The sequence below is a fragment of the Lithobates pipiens genome, unplaced genomic scaffold (genome assembly GCF_037356315.1).
Source record: "Lithobates pipiens isolate NorthernLeopardFrog02 unplaced genomic scaffold, aLitPip1_a1.2 Scaffold_27, whole genome shotgun sequence".
Lineage (NCBI taxonomy): Eukaryota > Metazoa > Chordata > Amphibia > Anura > Ranidae > Lithobates > Lithobates pipiens.
Window position 1 is genome coordinate 92015286 of NW_027507788.1, and position 21146 is coordinate 92036431.

At 43.1% G+C, this 21146-nt stretch overlaps 1 protein-coding gene across 3 annotated transcripts in view; it reads left to right on the plus strand.

Moving 5' to 3' along the window:
• SYT3 (synaptotagmin 3) overlaps positions 1-21146 on the plus strand; it is a 382859-nt gene that overhangs the window by 312700 nt on the left and 49013 nt on the right. For all 3 annotated transcript variants that reach the window (XM_077457209.1, XM_077457207.1, XM_077457208.1), the window contains exon 7: positions 15337-15457. In XM_077457209.1, the coding sequence (XP_077313335.1) occupies positions 15337-15457 (121 nt within the window). The remainder of the gene's footprint in view (positions 1-15336; positions 15458-21146) is intronic.

A 21146-nucleotide genomic window follows, 5' to 3' on the forward strand; every position in this document is an offset into this window, starting at 1 on the left:
AGGATCCAAGGGACAAGGTAAGTAACCTCTAAATGGATCCTGTCAGTCTTTAATATTGATTGGACCCTGGGCAAAACTTTTCTGGCTCACCCCGAGCCAGACTCGGAAATACCACCAGGGAGGTTAGAGAGGTTGTAAAGGCAGAAGCTTTTTTTTTTTATCTTAATGCATTCTATGAATAGACACAGGGAGCTGTGACTCGACTTGGGTGCTCCCATAGCAAGCTACTTGCTGTGGGGGCACTGAACAGGAGGGAGGAGCCAGGAGCACAGAAGAGGGACCTGAGAAGAAGAGGATCTGGGTAGCCCTGTGCAAATCCAGAGCAGGTAAGTATTACATGTTTGTAATTTTTATAGACAACATTGTATCCCATGCTCCCCACAGTAGTAAATTTGTTTTGTTTCCTTGGCTGCTGTACAATTGTATCTTTTGACCTTAACCCCTTTCAATTTGTGTTTTCCGTTCTCCATTTCATCCCTGTCCTTCCAGTCTTATAAAGTAGAATTGATAAGCTGTTTCATTAGAAGAAAATTGGCCTGGTAAATTGGCTCCCAGGGGCCTCTGCAAGGCATTTGCATTAAGTGTCTAGGATAGGATAAAGTCTAGGATTTTTTTGGTTTTTCTTTTCTTCTTTTTTGTGGGTTTGTGTTTCTTTTTATGTGTTTGAGCTCTTGTTGCGAGCATGTGTCTAGCGAGACAAGGCAGCTCCACGGCTTTTGTTTCTCATCACAAATGGATTTGTAGCGCCACAGATCGCTGGCTCTGACAAGCCATACATATTTATCAGGTTGGAATTGGGACATGGCTGAACGCAGACAAAAACACTGGCTACAGATACAGAAAACAGACAGACAAAAAAAATCTGATATATGTTCTCCTAAAACACATCTTTCTTGCCAAGGAATGAGTAACTGGTTTGCTAAAACAATGCAGAGCTGTAGCGTGTTGTTTCCTATATTTATACTGCATCAACATTTTTACACCGTGCTTTGGAGTATTTGACGAGCTTACAAGTACAGGTGGCTGCCCCAGCTATTAGACATGTGCACTCTGAACATTTTTTGATTAGTTTTACTCCAGATGCATTCGTTTATTGAAGAATTTAGTTTTGTCATATTCGTTATGTGGAGGCGATTCATTTTCGGCATTCGTTTCATATACAGTATTCGTTGGTGTATGTGGAATCGAAAAATGTCACTGTTTTTTCTGGAGACTACTATCTGTCTTCGTTTTCAGTTTCGATATTATGAGCTGATTCGATATTCATATATCAAAACTATTTAGAACAATTAAAACATTTTGGTCACAACACAATAAATAATGCAAAATTTGTCAGCCCCGGGTTTTTTAAACTTAATGCCCCATACACACGATCAGATTTTCCGACAACAAATCTTTGATGTGAGCTTGTTGGCGGAAAGTCCGACCGTGTGTATGCTCCATTGAACATTTGTTGTTGGACTTTCCTCCAACAAATGTTGGCTAGCAGGTTCCCACATTTTCCACCAACAAATGTTTGTCGGACTTTCCGATCCTGTGTGCACAAGTCTGTCGGACAAAAGTCCACTCGTAATCAAGTACAAGCCGGAGATATAACTCGCATTCGTTATGGAGATGTCACGTACATCTTGTACATCACTACATTTGTCATTGTTGGCCAACATTTGTGTGACAGTGTGTATTCAGGACAAGTTGGAGCCAACAACCTTCGAACAAAAATCCACGTTTTTATTGTCGGAAAGTTCAATCGGGTGTACAGGGCATAACAATTGCATTAAACTGTGGAACTAAACTGACTGTCTGTGACGATTACAAATTCAATTTAATTTACAAATTAAGGCCTGGTTCACACCTATGCATTTTTAAGTGCCTTTTCAGTTTTGCAGAAACACACTACAGTCCATTTAACATGGTTTCCTATGGAACACGTTCTGTAGTAAAAATCTGCAAAATGCAAAAATTATTAAAAATGTATAGGTGTGAACCCGGCCTTCCTCAAATCTGATTAACTGAACAAATTTGAAAATTTGAAAACACACTCTGATACATCCAGTAACTAGTGACTGTAAAAAGTGACAATAGTGCAACAAATGGTTATGAACAGGGGCCTTGCTAGGTCTACAAAAGATCTGCGGCTAGAGCCCATAGCAGAGTAGTAAAGAAAGTCTTGCGCTTGGATGGGCATACACGTGTATACAGTAATATAGGTGTGTGTGTATATATCCCCAGAGAGCCTCCTCCTTGCATCAGGGTCCCCAGAGAGCCCCCCACTTACATCAGGGTTCCTAGAGAACCTCCCCTCCCCTTGGAGGACCCCTGCAGAGACTCAGGGCTATGGACCCCAGATTCGGGGCTATAGACCCAAAAGCCACCCCCTAGCAACGCCACTGGTTATGAATACTTAAAAGTGAACATATAAATTAAAATAAATAATCACACTAGTACGAAGTGCTATAACATGCTGGTCCATATGGTCCATATGGTGACTGGTTGTATCAAAATTACTGTTCATAAAATCATATAGTGGACTCAATCCACTAAAACATATATATGAATAAAAAGTGCTTCTATGTGCATATGTGTCATCCAATTGTTTCAATTAAAAAGTGCTTCTAAAGTCCATGCGATTTGGAAACTGCGGTGTAGATAATCCAAAGCAAGCTGCGGTGATCCATGCGATTTGGAAACTGCTGTGTAGATAATCCAAACCAGACTCCTAGACCCATCAGCACTATACCTTGGTTGAGTAAAAAAGGACTGGATGGTGTAATAGCATTTTAACAGTTTATTAATCACATAAAACCCCCCTATGGGGTACTCGCATAATATAGGCGCGTCAGTGCGCCACTCTACAACAGCATGTAAAGATACCGGATCGGTATTGGGATTTACTGACCGGTCACCTGCTGAACGTCCGTCCTGTCCCCTCCCCAACGAGTATCCATACAGGGAACTTCCTTATATACTTCAGGGGGAAAATATAATTGATTATATTTCCAGGAGTCTGGTTAAAACTGCAGAGCCCCAGAGGTGGTTCACAGGCATGTATTGACTAAGCTTAAGTGCGAAGTCACACGCTCAGAGGTGAGCGTTTAATACCTACTGAGGAGCACCTGAGTGTGATCACTGTGGCTTGCTTTGGATTATCTACACAGCAGTTTCCAAATCGCATGGACTTTAAAAGCACTTTTGAATTGAAATAATTGGATGACACATATGCATATAGAAGCACTTTTTTATTAATCTATAGGTTTTAGTGCATTGAGTCCACTATATGATTTTATGAACACTATATGAACTATTATTACTATTATGAACACTATATGATTTTGTGAACAATATATGATTTTATGAACAGTCATTTTGATACAACCAATCACCATATAGATGCACGTTTTAGCACTTCGTACTAGTGCGATTATTTATTTTCATTTATATGTTCACTTTTAACTATTCATAACTATTTGTTGCACTATTGTCACTTTTTACAGTCACTAGTTACTGGATGTATCATGGTGTGTGATTCACACGCATATTTGCACTTTGGTTATCACATATATATAATGTGAAGAGTATATTTGAAAGTGCAGCGTATATATTTATTTGTACTTTTATCTGCATGTTTTTTATGAGACGTGTTTAACGATTGCAGCTGTTTCACGGTGCCAGTTAGGCAATTTATAATCAGAAGAGACTCACAGGAACTTTTATATATACAGCCGCTTATACACGCCAATCTCCATCCAGAGCAATAAAGACACACTGCACATGTGGGGATAGAAATTGAGACAGAGCCTCCAATAGTGTAAAAACACCTTAGGGCTCTTTCACATGGGGCGGATCAGTGATGATCCGCCCCGTGGACATCCGCTTGCTCAGCGGGGATTGCTCCAGCGATCCCCGCTGAGCAGGAAGATGACAGGTCAGAGCGCCGCTCTCCCCTATGGGAGATCGGGTGACGGCGGACCGCAAAGTCTGTCGTCATCCGATCCGATGACGGATGGAAAAGTAGGTTTTTCCTCCGTCACACTTTTTCGGAGCGGCTCGGATGTCAGCGGACATGTCACTGCTGACATCCGACGCTCCATAGACCTGTATGGAGCATCCGTTCAGGTCCGCCTGAAAAACTGACAGGCGGACCTGAACGGATCGGTAGTGTGGATGAGCCCTTAAGGTAATCGGTTTATTAAAAGTAATGCACTTACATCATAAAAGATTCAAAATCGCCTTGTTAAAATTCCAAACATACCAGGTGACTCAGTGTTGTGATCTCCTCATTGCTTCCTTCCTACATGTGGAGTCACCGTCTTAACGTTGCCGTGTAGTCACACCCCTTTTACGAATTTCTGAGTTTGTCACAGGGGGTTTGGGACACGGCACGGCAGTGAAGTTCAAGTATCCCCCTCCTCATTACTTTAGCTCATAGTGAGAAAATTTGGTGGACTTTTAAATCAATGGACATGGACCACCGCAATATTGTCCATCCGTCCAATTAACCTGCCTTCTGCCAGGTAAAATTGTAATTATAAATTATAAAATACTCACAGCTGGCTAGATAGATCTCAGATTTTAATTGCCATTATAAGGAAATTGAGAGCATATTCTCCAGGCATTGGCATATTCTCAGGATAGATAAGGTATTAAAATCTGTAATACCCAAGAAACCCTCCTTTATTTATGAGGGCTCTTAATTTTGGTGACAATGTAGTTCAAAAAATTCTAGATCCTCCGTCCAAACTATCTTTCTGTCAGCATCGAAAGAGTTTTTTTTATAGAGCTTGACAGTTTGCAAAAATATTAAAATGTAAAGAAGCCATCCACATTTTATTCAAACCCTACAATTAGGGAGTATGAGATCACTGACATCATAACATGTGACAATACTCATGTCGTATGTGCATTAGTCTGCTCATGTATATAGGACATACAAAAAGAACTCTGAAAATAAGTGTAGGTAAACACATAACCAATATCAAAAGGATATGAATATCATAGTGTCTCAGAACACTACAGGCGTTTTCATGCAAAAGACCCCTCTTCTCTCCAATTTTGGGGTGTGAATAGGGTCCTCTCTGCTTGGAGAGACTCTAATAAAGACTTCCCCAGAAGGGAAATTAAGTGGATTAATTTATTACAGATGACAAGCCCTGAGGTGTTAAACATCGTACTGGACATTAACTGCTTCATTAGTGATTATTAATGATTAATACTTAGGCTACTTTCACACTGTGGGGGGGGGGGCTAGTGGTAAAACGCTGCTAGTTTTAGTGGCGCTTTACCACTGGTATAGCTTTTGGCTGCTAGCATGGCGTTTTTAACCCCGCTAGCAGCCGAACAAAGAGTTAAAAGTGCCCGCAAAGCGATGCTGCCGAAGCGCTGTGCAGACGTTTTGGCAGCGCTGCCTATTGATTTCACTGGCAGGGGAGGTTTAGGATCAGTGTATACACTACTCCCACACCACCCCAAAAATGCCGCTTACAGGACTTTTTCCCCTGTTCTTCAAGCACACCGTTCCAGTGTGAAAGCACTCGGGCTTTAACACTGGGGAAGCTTGAGAGGCACTTTTCAGGCACTTTACAAGTTCTAAAACGCCTGGAAAGCACCCCTGTGTTAAAGGGGCCTTATTACTTGGGTTCTAACTGGATATTTCGAGAATTTTTTGAGGATATACCTTATTTTAGTTGTTGTTCTTTATATTTTGGAGATAAGATAAAGATTATATATACAGTATATCACAAAAGTGAGAACACCCCTCAAATTTTTGTAAATATTTTATATCTTTTCATGTGACAACACTGATGAAATGACACTTTGCTACAATGTAAAGTAGTGAGTGTACAGCTTGTATAACAGTGTAAATTTGCTGTCCCCTCAAAATAACTCATCACACAGCCATTGATGTCTAAACCGCTGGCAACAAAAGTGAGTACACCCCTAAGTGAAAATGTCAAAATTGGGACCAATTAGCCATTTTCCCTTCCTGGTGTCATGTAACTCATTAGTGTTACAAGGTCTCAGGTGTGAATGGGGAGCAGGTGTGTTAAATTTGGTGTTTATCACTGTCACTATTTCATACTGGTCACTGGAAGTTTAACATGGCAAAAATTGTTGCTCTACATAAAGATGGCCTAGGCTATAAAAAGATTGCCAAGACCCTGAAACTGAGCTGCTGCACAGTGGCCAAGACCATACAGCGGTTTAACAGGACAGGTTACACTCGGAACTGGCCTCGCCATGGTTGAGCAAAAAAGTTGAGTGAAGTTGAGAGCATCATATCACAGAGCTGTCTTTGGAAAACGCATATGAGTGCTGCAAGAATTGCTGCAGAGGTTGAAGGGGTGGGGGGTCAGCCTTCAGTACTCAGACTATACACCGCACACTGCATCAAATTGGTTTGCAGGGCTGTCATCCCTTTTTGGCACAAGAAAGCCAAAAGGGGCCAGCCTGAAGTGATCTAGCATGATTTGATTGTCTGACTAAAGTTCCACTTTAAATTTGAACATTGCAATCCTGCCCACATGGTACTCCTAGCAGTTAATTTGCATTCCAATATGTGATACCATAATAATTATAAACGGTGACATGGTGGTGCTGGAACAGTGATATAATTTTGAATGATATGTATAATCTCACTATGGGGAATCCAAATGATAGGTAAGCAGCTTCTGCAAAACAAAGGATTATTACAGTCACCCTAGGGTATATATCATAATTATAGTATTTGGATCTGGAATCAAAGCGCCACACCAAAATGTTCAAGTCCAAAATGAACAGACTGTGTAAACCAGCTTGTTGTGCTGCTTTATTAGCAGTATTTTCAAAAACTCATCTTACCCTGAGTCGTCCTACATAGTACCGTATCTATGTTTCAGCAAGTCCTAATGAAGATGATGACTGGTCTCCAAAACACATTGGAATTTGTGCTCCTTCTATGATCCAAACAAACGTTGTTTTGAACTTGAAGATTTTGGTATGATGCCTCAATTCCAGATCCAAATATTACTATAATAACTGTGTTTTGTGATCACCTCTTCTGCTACAGCATGCTGGCTAACAACACAGCTAAAGCTAACAACACACCTTTGAGTTCATCCTATCTGTCAGTGTTTGGACAGATTTGGCCCTAGGATTTTTTCCTAGGGCAATGGTTGGAAAGCGGTTTCGTTGGAGACTCTCCTCTTGTGTAAGCATAACAATGAGTGGTTGGGCAACCTGACAGGTGAATGCTTGCTTTGTTGGCCAAAAATTTTTCCTGGCGCCCAGATTCAGCAACTATCATTTGAAATCTGTGCCCAGCTTTTTGAAAACTGAAAGTTGTACTGTAGCTTGGAGACAAAGGTTTTCCCATGTTTTTGTTAAGTCCTGTTCAAATGGAGCACACTGATGGGTTCTCACACATGTTCCTTGACCCATGAATGAAGACAACATATATATATATATATATATATATATATATATATATATATATATATATATATATGAAGAACCTGACAGTCCTACATAGTAACAGCAATCATTGTATGTAGGTGTTAGTTTGTTTTTTGGGACCTACGTAGGAACATACAGACAGGTCTTTTGATGACAATCAAACCAGGAACTCTGATCTGATGAGGCAAGAAGACTAACCAGCCAGCTTGCTTATACGGTGGTTAGTTTTATTTTTTTCAAATAGATTTATGAGTTTTTCAATAATACATCAGTAGAGACATTGAAAAGTTCAACCTTAAGGCACAAGCAGTATTACATTTATAGATATTAGTTTCAACATATCATGTTCAGAATAAGGCGCGTGTACTCAGTACTCATTATAAGCTATGATTAACAATTGAGTAAAGAAGGAAGATAAAAGGAAATAAAAGGGAATTAGGAAATGGGGGGGGGGGGGGGTGTAAGGAGTGGATATGAAGGGGGGGGGGGGGGGGTTGTAAGGGAGTGAGGGGGGGGGGGGGAGAGCATCACTGTAAATACATGCGTGTCAGCAATACAAACCCAATTTACTGTAGTATTTTAAAATGGTTGTCAGGTAAGTCTTTTAGCATACCATTGTTCTCAGGGGAGTCATAGGTTATGCAGTTTAAGGTACAAGGGTTTTTTACGTGACAATTTGGATTCATATGTGTAATGTAATTGTACTAATGTGACCACTTCTGTTAGTGTTGGGATAGTGTGTGATTTCCATTATCTAGTAATGAGTAATCTTTTTGCCAGGAGTATGTGTGTGGTTATCAGTCTGAAGGGTGGAGGAAGTGATTCCATGTTTAAATTTAGGATAGCTAGTTGTGGGGTGAGATTTAGAGGGAAGGGAAATATATCTTGCAAAATATTCTCTACCTCTTTCCATAAGTTTGTTAATGCTCGGCATGACCACAAGATATGTAATAGAGTGCCTGTATGTTGACAGTTTCTCCAAAAGTTAGGGGAGGTATTTGATTGAAACTTGGACAGTGTCTGTGGTGTCAGGGTACCATCTTAACGATATTTTGTGTGCTAATTCCCATAAGGAAGTACAACAAGTTGCTTTGTAAATTGACTTTGAGGCTGTATGCCATTGCTCTCAGAAAAGCGTGTTTGCGTGTCTTCTTCCTAGTCTTTAAAGGGTTTAGACTTTTGGAACACTGGCTTTTCTTGTAGGGTAGAGTAAATGAGTGAGATTCCTTTGGAGTCTACTGTTTAAAAAAATATATATATACATGTTCTGGTTGGTATAACCCCTTCTATATGTGGGTGTGCTGTAAGACATTGTTGAATTCTATATACATTGAAATAATCGTTGCTGGGTGTGTTGTATGTTGTTTGAAGTTGGGCAAAGGATTTGTTTAATATCATAGCCCTGAGTTCGGAGGTGTAGATTGCTAGGTCTTGTAACCATTTGGGTATAATTAGGTCAGGTGATATTAATTGTATGGTGCGAAGAGGAATTTGGAGTTGTTTGGTGGGAAGCTGGGACCATTTAGAAAAATTTAGCATTTTCCATGCATTGACTGAGGCTTGTATAGTCGGTGGGTATAGGTGAAGGTGTGGTATGTGGATGGTTGTGCTGTATAGCCATTGTTTATGGTTGTTAACTGGTGTCATGTTGTTTTCAATGTTGGTCCATAGTGTGGTTGGGTGTATAGTTACCCAGTCTTTCAATTGGGATGGCTATGTAATAGTCTTTTAAGTCAATGCAACCCATTCCCCCTGATAGTCTATGTTTAATAAGTTTTGTATGACTGCTTCTGGGTTTTTTGTCCTGCCAAACGTACTTGTGCATGATGGACTAGAGAGAGTTGATGCAGGAATTCATGAGTGGTATAGGTAGTGTGTGTAAAATATATAACAATCTAGGGAGTATTAGCATTTTAAAGGCTGCTAGCCTTCCAGACCATGAGAATTTATATTTGGATAGTTTTGCTGTTTCCTTAATAAGCATTTGTTTGGCTTCTATGTAGTTTTTACTAAATAGTTATTTTGTGGATTTTGTAAGTGTAATTCCAAGATAGGATATGCCTGTGTCAGCCCATGGGTATGTGTAAAGGTTACGTAGTAAATTTCTGGATGTAGCATCTAATCCCAAATCGAGAATATAGGACTTATTTTTGTTTACTTTGCAATAGGAAATGTTACTAAATCTCTGCAATATAGATTGTACAGAAACCAGGGAGGTTAGGGGATTGATAATAATCATTATATCATCACCTGCAAACAAATTGATTTTATGTTCTACAGTGCCAATTCTGAAACCTGTAATGTTTACGTTTGTTCTGATGTGTTCTGCCAAGGATTCCATTAGTAGGTTGAAGATAAGTGGCGATCCTTAGAGGACATCCTTGTCGGGTGCCATTAGTAATTGGGAAAGGCTTAGAGAGCATCTCAGATGTGTATACTTGGGCCGATGGTGTTGAGTACAGAGCCAGTATGGAGGAGAGGATGTGGCCTTGGAATCCAAATTTGTGTAGTGTCGCTTGGAGATATGACCAGTGCACCCTACCCAACGCCTTCTCTTTATCCAATGATAGAAGCAGAGAAGGCGCTCACGTAGACTCAGCACTATGGATTATATTAATGAGTCTGTGGGTTGCATCAAATGTTTGTCTTTCTCCTGTGAAGCCGGATTGATCTGGGTGGATTAGTGAGGGCATAATGTTTACGAACCTGGTTGCTATTAATTTGGCATAGATTTGTGTGTCTATATTGTGAAGAGAAACAGGTCTGAAGCTTTGGGGTAAAGTAGGTTCTTTGTCTGGCTTTGGCAATGTTATTATCAACACTTTTAGCATTTCCTGTGGGACAGAAGAGGAGGAGGCAGCGTCATTACACAATTGAGTCAAAAAAGGTGTTAGAACCATTGGGAAATATTTGTAATACTCCCATGGAAGATCGTCTGGTCCAGGGGTTTTGGTGGGTGGTAAGGTTGAGATAACATCTAAAATTTCTGATAGTGTAATTGGAGCATTTAGTTTGAAAGGCTTGTCTTGGGACCATTTTGTGAGATTGATTTCTTGTAAGACAGATTCTATTTCTTTCATGGGCGGTTGTGTAATTGTAGATTTGTCTTTCAGATTATATAGTGCATTGTAGTAATGACTAAATGCATTGGTTATAGCTTGTTAACTAGCTTTTGTTTTGACATAGGGTGGTACAGGTGTGCAAGGTAGGGTGGTACAGGCCATGGCTTTCCCTGCTTTGTTTCCTGTAGAATAGTGTTTAACTGTGAATTGTTTTTGGGTTTTTACATATGATTCTAGTAGCACATTTCTTAATGCTTGTCTGAGGAGTACTAATTTTTCTTTCAGTTTAGGGTCAGAATCTTTTTTTGGTTTTGTTCCTCTATAATTTTAATATTGAGTGTGAGGGTGTCTAGACGCTGTGATTTCCTTCTCTTCTCTCTAGCACTTAGTTGAATAATAATTCATCTAATGAACGCTTTATGAGCGTTCCAAAGTATGGTATCATTAGATGATATTCCTTTGTTCAGATCAAAAAATTCTTCAAGGCATCCTTGAATAAAGGTGGAGTGTTCGGATAAGTGGAGGATTGAAGCATTGGCTCTCCAGATCTTTGTGCGCAGAAGAGATGACAAATTATCGGTGGTTATCAAGACAGGAGTATGGTCTGACCATGTTATTGTGACTATAGATGAGTCGGAGACTTTGGCTAGTGTCCATTTGTCCACTAAGAAGAAGTCAGTCTGGGTATAGGAATTGTGCCGGTGGGAAAATAAGGAATAGTCACGCTCTGTGGTATGGTGACATCTCCATACATCATACAAGTCATTGTTTCGTATGAAAGTTCCCATAGGTGAAGTGAGTCTGGTGTTGTGAGAAGAGATGTACAGAGACTTGTCTGGTAAGATATTAAAGTCACTGCACATAATAGGGTAACCATTACGGAATTTGTTAATTTTTTTCATTAGTTTAGAAAGGAATCTAATTTGTCTGGTATTGGGCACATACACATTGACAATAGTGTATCTGGTATTGTCTAGTGTCAGATATCTATCTTCTGTGTCTTTTATGCTGTTGTGCATGAAGGCAAGTGTGTTTTTTGATTGCAATCATAACCCCGTTTTTCTTGGTGGGGCCTGATGCCCGATAGATGTGGGTGAAATGTTTGTTAGTACATTGAGGTTCTGCAGTATTTTTGAAGTGAGTCTCTTGTATGCAGAGAATGTCACTGTTAAATTCTTTAGCTGTGTGCCAGAGGGAAGCCCTCTTTGCAGAATGACTCAGTCCTTTAGCCTTTAGCGTTGAGCGACAAGAACTTAGGCATCTTCTTGTATGGATTAAGATACTGTGCTAAGTAAGGTATTTACTCACAGTTATATGAAGGGATGCATCTACTCAGTAGGATCAGATAGTTGATGTCTTTGGAACTTTACTATTCAAATGCTCTTAGGGAAGAAAATGAGGGAGGGTAAAGTAGAACAATACATTGGATATGAGATATGGTCAGGTAGTGAGAAGGAAAAAAGAAAAAAGGTACAAAACAACAAATCACAGCAGCCGACTGTGTCTGAGACTGCTGTTTATCTGCGGGTTGTAAGTTTGTGGAACAATTTGCAATGAGCAAGGCATGCGTCTGTTGGTGTGGAATGCAGATCAGGTTATGAATCCACTATTATGACAGGGTTTAGTGCTTACCAGCATGGGGATTCACATTGGAGTTCTGGTTGTTCTCCCTGCGATTGGGTTGTGCTGACGTAGATTGGTCAGGAATGATTCCCCAAGGGCATAGAAGTTTGAGGCCCTCTTCTACTGTGGAAATATTGTGTTTAATTCCATTTTTCGTGACTGTAATTTTGGTAGGTAAACCCCATTGATATGGAATCTTGTTTTTATTGAACGGCTTAGTGATAGTAGTCAGTTGTCTCCTTAGTTGTTGAATGTGTTGCGAGATATCCGCATATAGTTGGAGCTTGGCTCTTATGGAGCTGGAAGTTTTCCAAGGTGTCTCTCCTTGAATAGGAGTTGGTCTTTGGCATGAAAAAAGTGTATCCACATCAAAACATCATTGGGGGGGACTAACGCTGGAAGGTGTGGGGGTTTGGGTAGGCGGTGGATACGATCGATGATAGGATACATGGGCGAAAGGTCAGGTAATAGCGCTGAAATTAGCTTCCTGATGTATGTATTAAGATCTTGTGGCAGGGTGGTGTAAGGTACACCTCTGAGCTTTACATTGTTATGGCACGACCTGTCCTTGAGGTCTGCCCTTTTGGCTCTCGTCCACTGTTGTTCTTCTTGGGTATGATCATGGGCAGCTACAGGATCACTGTTTCAGTCATATCTCCAATTTGATGTTCAATATTGCAAACTCTCTGACCCGTGTAGTGCATTTTGTGCAGAGAACTTGTTAAACATGGAAGAGATATCATTATGCAGGGAGCTCTAAAGAGAGATTAGTATCTCTTTCATAGTAGTATCTAATACAGGCCGATTTGTTGTGAGGAAGGCCACTATAGGGGATGGATGGGCTGTGCTGTGTTCAGATGGTGGGCTCACCTCGTGCCCTGCAGAATCTGAATTCAATCGCATCCTCGATTTTGCTGGGCTGTTGCTGGCAAATGATGACAGGGAGGCTTTGTAAGTTGTTAAGAAAAAAGAAAGTTATATATTGCGGATTACCAATTCTTAGTGGTGGCCGCTTTAATTTTTTTTTTTTTTTACTTTCTTTCCCCTTTATTTTCAACTGATCACCCAGTCATGAACACACTTCCTGTCTTGGGGTGACAATACTTTGAATGGAGGAGCAACAGGCACATCCTTGGACAGTAGCATTGTCAGCTAACACTATTTAAGAATGTACAACAATTTTGTTTCCTTTTGGTATAAATGTTTTATATAAATGAATAAAAGCTGACTATTGTAAGCCCTTCTGTCAATGGTAAGTTTTTTATCCCAGCCCACTAACTGCTACTTTGTCTGGAAAGCTTGTCCTGCTAATGAAAGTTGAAAAATAACAAACTTACTAGCTGAATCACCATGTAAAATTAAAGGCAAAAAGCCTTAAAAAAAAAAGGACGGTTTGCTTCAATATAATACATTTTTCTTTTTGGGTTTAACATCACTTTAATTTATCTAACATTTTTTTAGAGTTAATAGAGATTTTTACCATTTACTCATAATGAATTTCCAGTGAATATGTATTAGCCTTAATTAATTCTACTGTCCCTCTTTTCTCCTAGTTTTGCAGATTTGTAAAATAATGTTATTACCATTTGTACATGAACATTTTTAAACTTGTATGATTTAATTTGTGGATAACTACCAGGAACATCATTGTAGTTTTGTGGCATTTGGGACAAACGGAAGAAAATATCACAAGGAAATCTTTAACCTCTTGCCGACCAATCGCCGTCATTATACTGCGACAGATCAGCTCAACTGTGCAAACCGCCAAAGCTGTACATCGGCCTTTGCACAGGAGATGGTGGGCACGCACATGCCGCGGGAGCGATGTACAGAGGCAGAACGGGGAACTGCCTATGTAAATAAGGCGATTCCCCATTCTGACAGATGACATGTCAGAGGTCTTATGTTCCCAGTGATCAGGAACAGCGATCGCTGTCATGTCCCTGGTAGCCCCTACCCCCTTACAGTTAGAACACACCCAGGGAACACACTTAACCCCTTAATCGCCCCCTAGTGTTAACCCCTTTCTTGTCAGTGTCATTTTTACATTGATCAGTGCATTTTTATAGCACTGATCAATGTAATAATGTCACTGGTCCCGAAAAAGATTTGTCCGCCGCAATGTTGTAGTCCTGCTTAAAAACGCAGTTAGCTGCATTACTAGTAAAAAACAATAAAAAATAAATAAAAGTCCCTAACTCTATCCCATAGTTTGTAGATGCGATAACTTTTGTGCAAACCAATCAATATATGCCTATTGCGATTTTTCTTTACCAAAAATATGTAGGAGTATATATATTGGCCTCAACTGATGAATAAATTCGTTTTTTTATATTTTTGTTTTGGATATATATTATAAATGTGTTCTATTTTTCAAAATTGTTGGACTTTTTTTGTTTATAGCGCAAAAAATAAAAAACACAGCGGTGTTCAAATACCACAAAAAGAAAGCTCTATTTGTGGGAAAAAAGGATACAGATTTTGTTTGGGTACAGTGTCGCAAGACAGCCCAATTGTCAGTTAAAGCGATGCAGTGCCGTATCGCAAAAAATATCCTGGTCATTATGGGGGCAAATCCTTCCAGGGCTGAAGTGGTTAAAGAGGTTCTAAACTCTCCACCTCCAAAATAAGAAAAAAAATTAGTCTGGAAATTAAAATGTATGTACGACCAAATTTATTTTAGTTTTGGATAGAGTATGGGAAAGTTAATGGTTAAAACCATTGTCAGGTTTGTTCTGCTGTCTGTGTCCCTCTCTGTTTGCCTTGGTGACCATCGACACTGAAACAGAAAGTGATAGGAAATTCACATTTTTACCATTGTGACCAAGACAAGAGGTGAAGGGAAATCTTCCAAATGGTACACCTGCTGTGGTGACAACTGTCTGAGGTTGGGTCCACACCTACGCAAATTAGATGTGGGTTTCCCCACATGCCATTAATAACTCTATTTGTTCAAAATAAATTAATACCATTGTGATTATAAAGTACTAAAATTTTGGTCTCCATTAGAGCTGTGGTCTTCAGTCTACTTCTTAAATTGGCTCTATTACACTCCACCACAGGTGAAGACAGAGAGATAACCCTCACAGCAGCTATAGGCACTTATACAACCTCTCTAATTGGGACAAACTTGGCTCCCTATACAAATATAACATTAAATAAAAATGTTAAATATCACATTCTAGGTTTAATTTTAAGGCATTGTCTTTATTTGTAATTTAAGGAAAAAGCGGACTTAGGAGAAATAAACTTCTCATTGTGTTACTTGCCAACTGCTGGACGCCTTACTGCCACTGTCATCAAAGCCACCAACTTGAAGGCCATGGATCTGACTGGTTTCTCAGGTGAGCTAAATATTGCTATTTTTCCTATAGTGTGTACAATAGCTTTTTTTTTCCTGGACATTATAAGAAATATGTTCTAGTCCCAAAGGGGCATAATCCTATGGTTGTACATTAGAACTCACTGTGGAAGTGAAAGTAACAGAAATATCACTTTACAGTCCCTTCTGGAGTAAACATGCATGGGATTTTCTCAGTAGACCTGCCTTTCTACTCAACCTTTTTACCGCAGAGGAACCCTTGAAATAATTTTCAGGTCTCATGGAACCCTTGCTAAAAGTAGTTCATTGGTGGTCAGTGAGAAAAATTCTCCTCACGGTGGTGGCCAGTAGTGATGGACGAACTTCCGACGGGACGTTTCGCGAACGCGAAACGCGAACGGACACAAACGTTCGCGAAAACGACCGTTCGCCGCGGGCTCCATTGACTTCAATGGGAGGCGAATTTCGCAAACCTTTAGGTCGAATTTGCGGCCACGGGGTAATTATTAGGGGGTAGCACGTAGTCCCACCACCTGGACAATAGCATAATACATGTATGAGGTGAATTTGGGATCGATAACTACAAGCATTTTTTTTTTATTTGGGAAATTGTTCTGACAATTCAGGACTATGGAGCTAATGAAGGCAATGGAGGAGAGGGAAGGTCAGGGACCAGGGTAGGCAAACAAGAGGGTGCAGGAGATACAGAGCACTGACAGCAGCACCGTAATACAGAGCACTGACATCAGCACCGTGACATACAGCGCTGACAGCAGCTCCGTGACATACAGCGCTGACAGCAGCTCCGTGACATACAGCGCTGACAGCAGCTCCGTGACATACAGCGCTGACAGCAGCTCCGTGACATACAGCGCTGACAGCAGCTCCGTGACATACAGCGCTGACAGCAGCACCGTGACATACAGCGCTGACAGCAGCTCCGTGACATACAGCGCTGACAGCAGCTCCGTGACATACAGCGCTGACAGCAGCTCCGTGACATACAGCACTGACAGCAGCTCCGTGACATACAGCGCTGACAGCAGCTCCGTGACATACAGCGCTGACAGCAGCACCGTGACATACAGCGCTGACAGCAGCTCCGTGACATACAGCGCTGACAGCAGCTCCGTGACATACAGCGCTGACAGCAGCTCCGTGACATACAGCGCTGACAGCAGCTCCGTGACATACAGCGCTGACAGCAGCTCCGTGACATACAGCGCTGACAGCAGCTCCGTGACATACAGCGCTGACAGCAGCTCCGTGACATACAGCGCTGACAGCAGCTCCGTGACATACAGCGCTGACAGCAGCTCCGTGACATACAGCGCTGACAGCAGCTCCGTGACATACAGCGCTGACAGCAGCACCGTAAGCAGCCCCAGGAGGAAGTCAGCACAGCACAGGGATGGTGTGATCCCCTCATAATAAGAACCCCCAGGAGGAAGTCAGCACAGCACAGGGATGGTGGGAGCCCCTCATAATAAGAACACCCAGGAGGAAGTCAGCACAGCACAGGGATGGTGGGAACCCCTCATAATAAGCAGCCCCAGTAGAAATATGACACCGCTCAACCTCTTCAAAGAGGAGGGTAGGGGCATATAGTACGGTGTGCTTTTTTGGGTCAGGGAAGTGAGCCAAATGAATTAAGAAGGTCTGTGTGCTTGATTCCAAAAATTGTTTATAGACATATACATGGTCTACTGATCACATGTGTTGAATTCCTCCGAGATCCATGCCTCATTCATTTTTAGAAATGTGAGGTAGTTAACACTGTGGTGAGCTAGGCGAGTACGCTTATCGGTCACAATCCCCCCTGCTGCGCTGAACGTCCTTTCGGACAGGACACTGGATGAGGGGCAAGCCAACAGTTCGATTGCAAATTGGGCAAGCTCTGGCCAGAGGTCAAGCCTGCCCACCCAGTAGTCTAGGGGTTCATCACTCCTCAGAGCGTCCACATCGGCCGTTAACCCAATGTAGTCGGACACCTGACGGTCTAGGCGTTCCCTGATGCTGGATCCGGATGACACCTGTCGATGGGTCGGCTGAAAGAATGACCTCATATCCGAAGTCACCAACACATCTTCAAACCGGCCTCTTCTTGCAGGCGCTGTTGGATTGGTACCCGCAAATCCTTCTCTGGGAGTGGGAATTGCTCCTCTGCCAGCGCACGCAAAAGCAGAATGCAGCATTTCTCGAAGCAAGGCCTGGAAGTGCTGCATTCTGACAGCCCTCTGCGACGGCGGTAACATTTCCGCCATTTTGTGTTTGTACCGGGGGTCTAAGTACGTTGCCACCCAGTACTGGTCCTTGACCCTCATGCTTTTTATACGGGGGTCCCTATTAAAACACTGGAGCATGAAGGCCCCCATTTGCACTAAAGTGGAAGCGGTGTGGTGGCCTGGCTCCTGCTCATCATCCAGGATAATGTCGTCCTCTTCATTCTCCTCTCCCCATCCTCGCACAACAGGGATCCCAGAAAGGTTTAAAGCATGCTCTTCTTGCTCCTGCTCATCCGCCCCGGCACCATCCTCCTCTGACTCCTCATCAGACTCCTGTTGTTGACTTGTCTCAGATAGAGTAGCCCCCCCTGGGAATTCATCCAGCATTGCGACTTCCTCATCTTCCCGCTCCTGCTCCTCCACAGCCTGATCAATGACACGACGCAATGCACGCTCCAGAAAGAAGGCATAAGGTACCATGTCACTGATGGCGCCATGGCTGCGACTGACCAGTTTGGTGATCTCCTCAAATGGCCGCAGAAGTCTGCATGTGTCGCGCATGAGCAGCCACTGGCGCGGTGAAAAAAAACCCAGCTCCCCAGAACCGTTTCTTTCGCAGAGTTCATACAGGTAGACGTTAACTGCACGTTTCTGCTGGAGCAGCCTATCAAGCATATAGAAGGTTGAGTTCCATCGCGTCGGGCAATCGCAAATAAGACGTCTGACCGGCAGATGGTGTCGCCGCTGAATGTCAGCAAGGCGAGCCATGGCCGTGTAAGATCTTCTGAAATGGGCCGAGATTTTCCTTGCCTGCCGCAAGATGTCCTGGACCCCAGGGTATTTGACAAGGAATCGCTGCACGACCAAGTTTAAGACGTGTGCCATGCACGGCACGTGCGTGATTTTGCCCTGTTTCAATGCGCTAAGCAGATTGGCACCGTTGTCACACACCACTTTACCAACTGTCAAATTGAGCGGTGTTAGCCACTCATCTGCCTGTGAACGCAAAGCTGAAAGGAGTGCCGGGCCAGTGTGGCTCTTTGCTTCCAGGCACAACAGACGCAGCACGGCATGGCAACGTCTCACCTGGCATGTGGAATAGGTTCTGGGGAGCTTGGGCGGTGCAGTGGAAGAGACGCTAGCAGCGGAAAAGGAGGAGGCAGCTGAGGAGGAGAGGGAGGAGGATGGAGTAGGAGGAGGAGAAGAAGAGTCAGGCCTGCATGCAATCCGTGGCGGTAAAACCAAATCTACACGGGTGCCACGGGTTACATGCTTGACGGCCGTCAGAAGGTTCACCCAGTGGGCAGTAAAACTGATATACCTTCCCTGCCCGTGTTTGCTAGACCACGTGTCTGTGGTCAGATGTATCTTGGCACCGACACTGTGTGCCAGAGATACATTCACTTGCCGCTGAACATGGCCATATAGCTCTGGGATGCCCTTCTCTGAGAAATACTTCCTTCCTGGGACCTTCCATTGTGGTGTTCCAATGGCCACAAATTTGCGAAAGGCCTCCGAGTCCACCAGTTTATATGGCAGTAGTTGGCGGGCTATGAGTTCTGACAAGCCAGCCGCCAACCGTTGGGCAAGAGGGTTATCCGGCGTCATCATTTTTTTACGCTCAAACATTAGGCCCACGGAAGCCTGCCTTTTTGCAGAAAAATGTGAGCTTGGCGTGATGGAAGGTGGAGTGGAGGACAATTGTGAGGAGAGAGGAGAAGGAGAAGTAGAAGACGAGGCTGGACGGTGAGAGCCTGCAGTGTGGCTTTGTGTGTTCCGTTGCTCCCACTGGGCTCGGTGATGGCTGCTCATGTGCCTTCTTAAGGCGGTCGTCCCTAGGTGAGTATTGGGCTTACCGCGACTAACGCGTTGACTGCAAAGATTGCAGATGGCAACGCTATTGTCAGCAGCGGACACGTTAAAAAAAGCCCACACTGCGGAGCCATGTGCCGGTGTCCTGGGAGCGCCAGATGTGACCGTACATGGTCGATGACTCGCTCCTGATACATTTGCAGTCTGCTTTGTCCCTGCTGTGCAATGTAAGTCATTGCTGCTTCTCCTCCCTATCTGCTGGTCCATATCTCCCTCTGAACTCCCCTCCTCTTCCTCTCTTGTGGGCACCCACGTGACATCACTAGACACGTCATCATCAACGTCACCTTCCCCACCGCTATAAGTAGAGTAGGCAGCAACACCGGGGACCAACCTCCTCCTTGGGCTGATCTGGGTACTGGCGTCAGACTGCTGAGTAGCGCTTGTTGCTACCTCCTCTTCCTGATCCAATACCAAGAGTGGCTGCGCATCAGAAATGTCCTCTTGATATGGATCGGAAAATAATTCCAGTGACTCAAGCGGAAGGTATGTGGTGGTGGTGGTGGTGGTCGTGTTGTTGGTGGTAGTGTCTTTGGGGGTGCACATAGCAGAGAGTGAAGAAGAGGGTGCAGATCGAGAGGATGAGGAGGGTGCAGAAGAGTAAGGCTGAGCGAGCCACTCAACCAAGTCTGGTGCATCCTTTAAAGTAATTGAACGCACCTTCTGCAACTTCCCACTTTGGCTCAAGCCTGTTGCTCCTGCCCTACCCCTACCACCCCTGCGGAAGGGCCTGCCTCTTCCTCTGCATGTCATTTTTTAAATGACCCTGTGACAAAACTCTTAGTCCCTATACCGCTGAAGGACTGCTGCAGTATAGGTGAGCGGTCAGCAGTGGTGCACGTCAACCCTATCTATTGTGGACCTATAGCGGTCCTTACAGAACAGCAGACTGTACCGCACTCAAGCCTATGTACCGTAGCACCCTATACCAAGTTACCAGTCCTTATAAGAACTTTTGTGGACCAAGCAGGTTGTGTATTAGTGTTTAGCAGACTGTACGTCAGTCCCTATACCGCTGAAGGACTGCTGCAGTATAGGGCAGCGGTCAGCAGTGGTGCACGTCAACCCTATCTATTGTGGACCGATAGCGGTCCTTACAGAACAGCAGACTGTACCGCACTCAAGCCTATGTACCGTAGCACCCTATACCAAGTTACCAGTCCTTATAAGAACTTTTGTGGACCAAGCAGGTTGTGTATTAGTGTTTAGCAGACTGTACGTCAGTCCCTATACCGCTGAAGGACTGCTGCAGTATAGGGCAGCGGTCAGCAGTGGTGCACGTCAACCCTATCTATTGTGGACCGATAGCGGTCCTTACAGAACAGCAGACTGTACCGCACTCAAGCCTATGTACCGTAGCACCCTATACCAAGTTACCAGTCCTTATAAGAACTTTTGTGGAACAAGCAGGTTGTGTGTTAGTGATTAGCAGACTGTACGTCAGTCCCTATACCGCTGAAGGACTGCTGCAGTATAGGTGAGCGGTCAGCAGTGGTGCACGTCAACCCTATCTATTGTGGACCGATAGCGGTCCTTACAGAACAGCAGACTGTACCGCACTCAAGCCTATGTACCGTAGCACCCTATACCAAGTTACCAGTCCTTATAAGAACT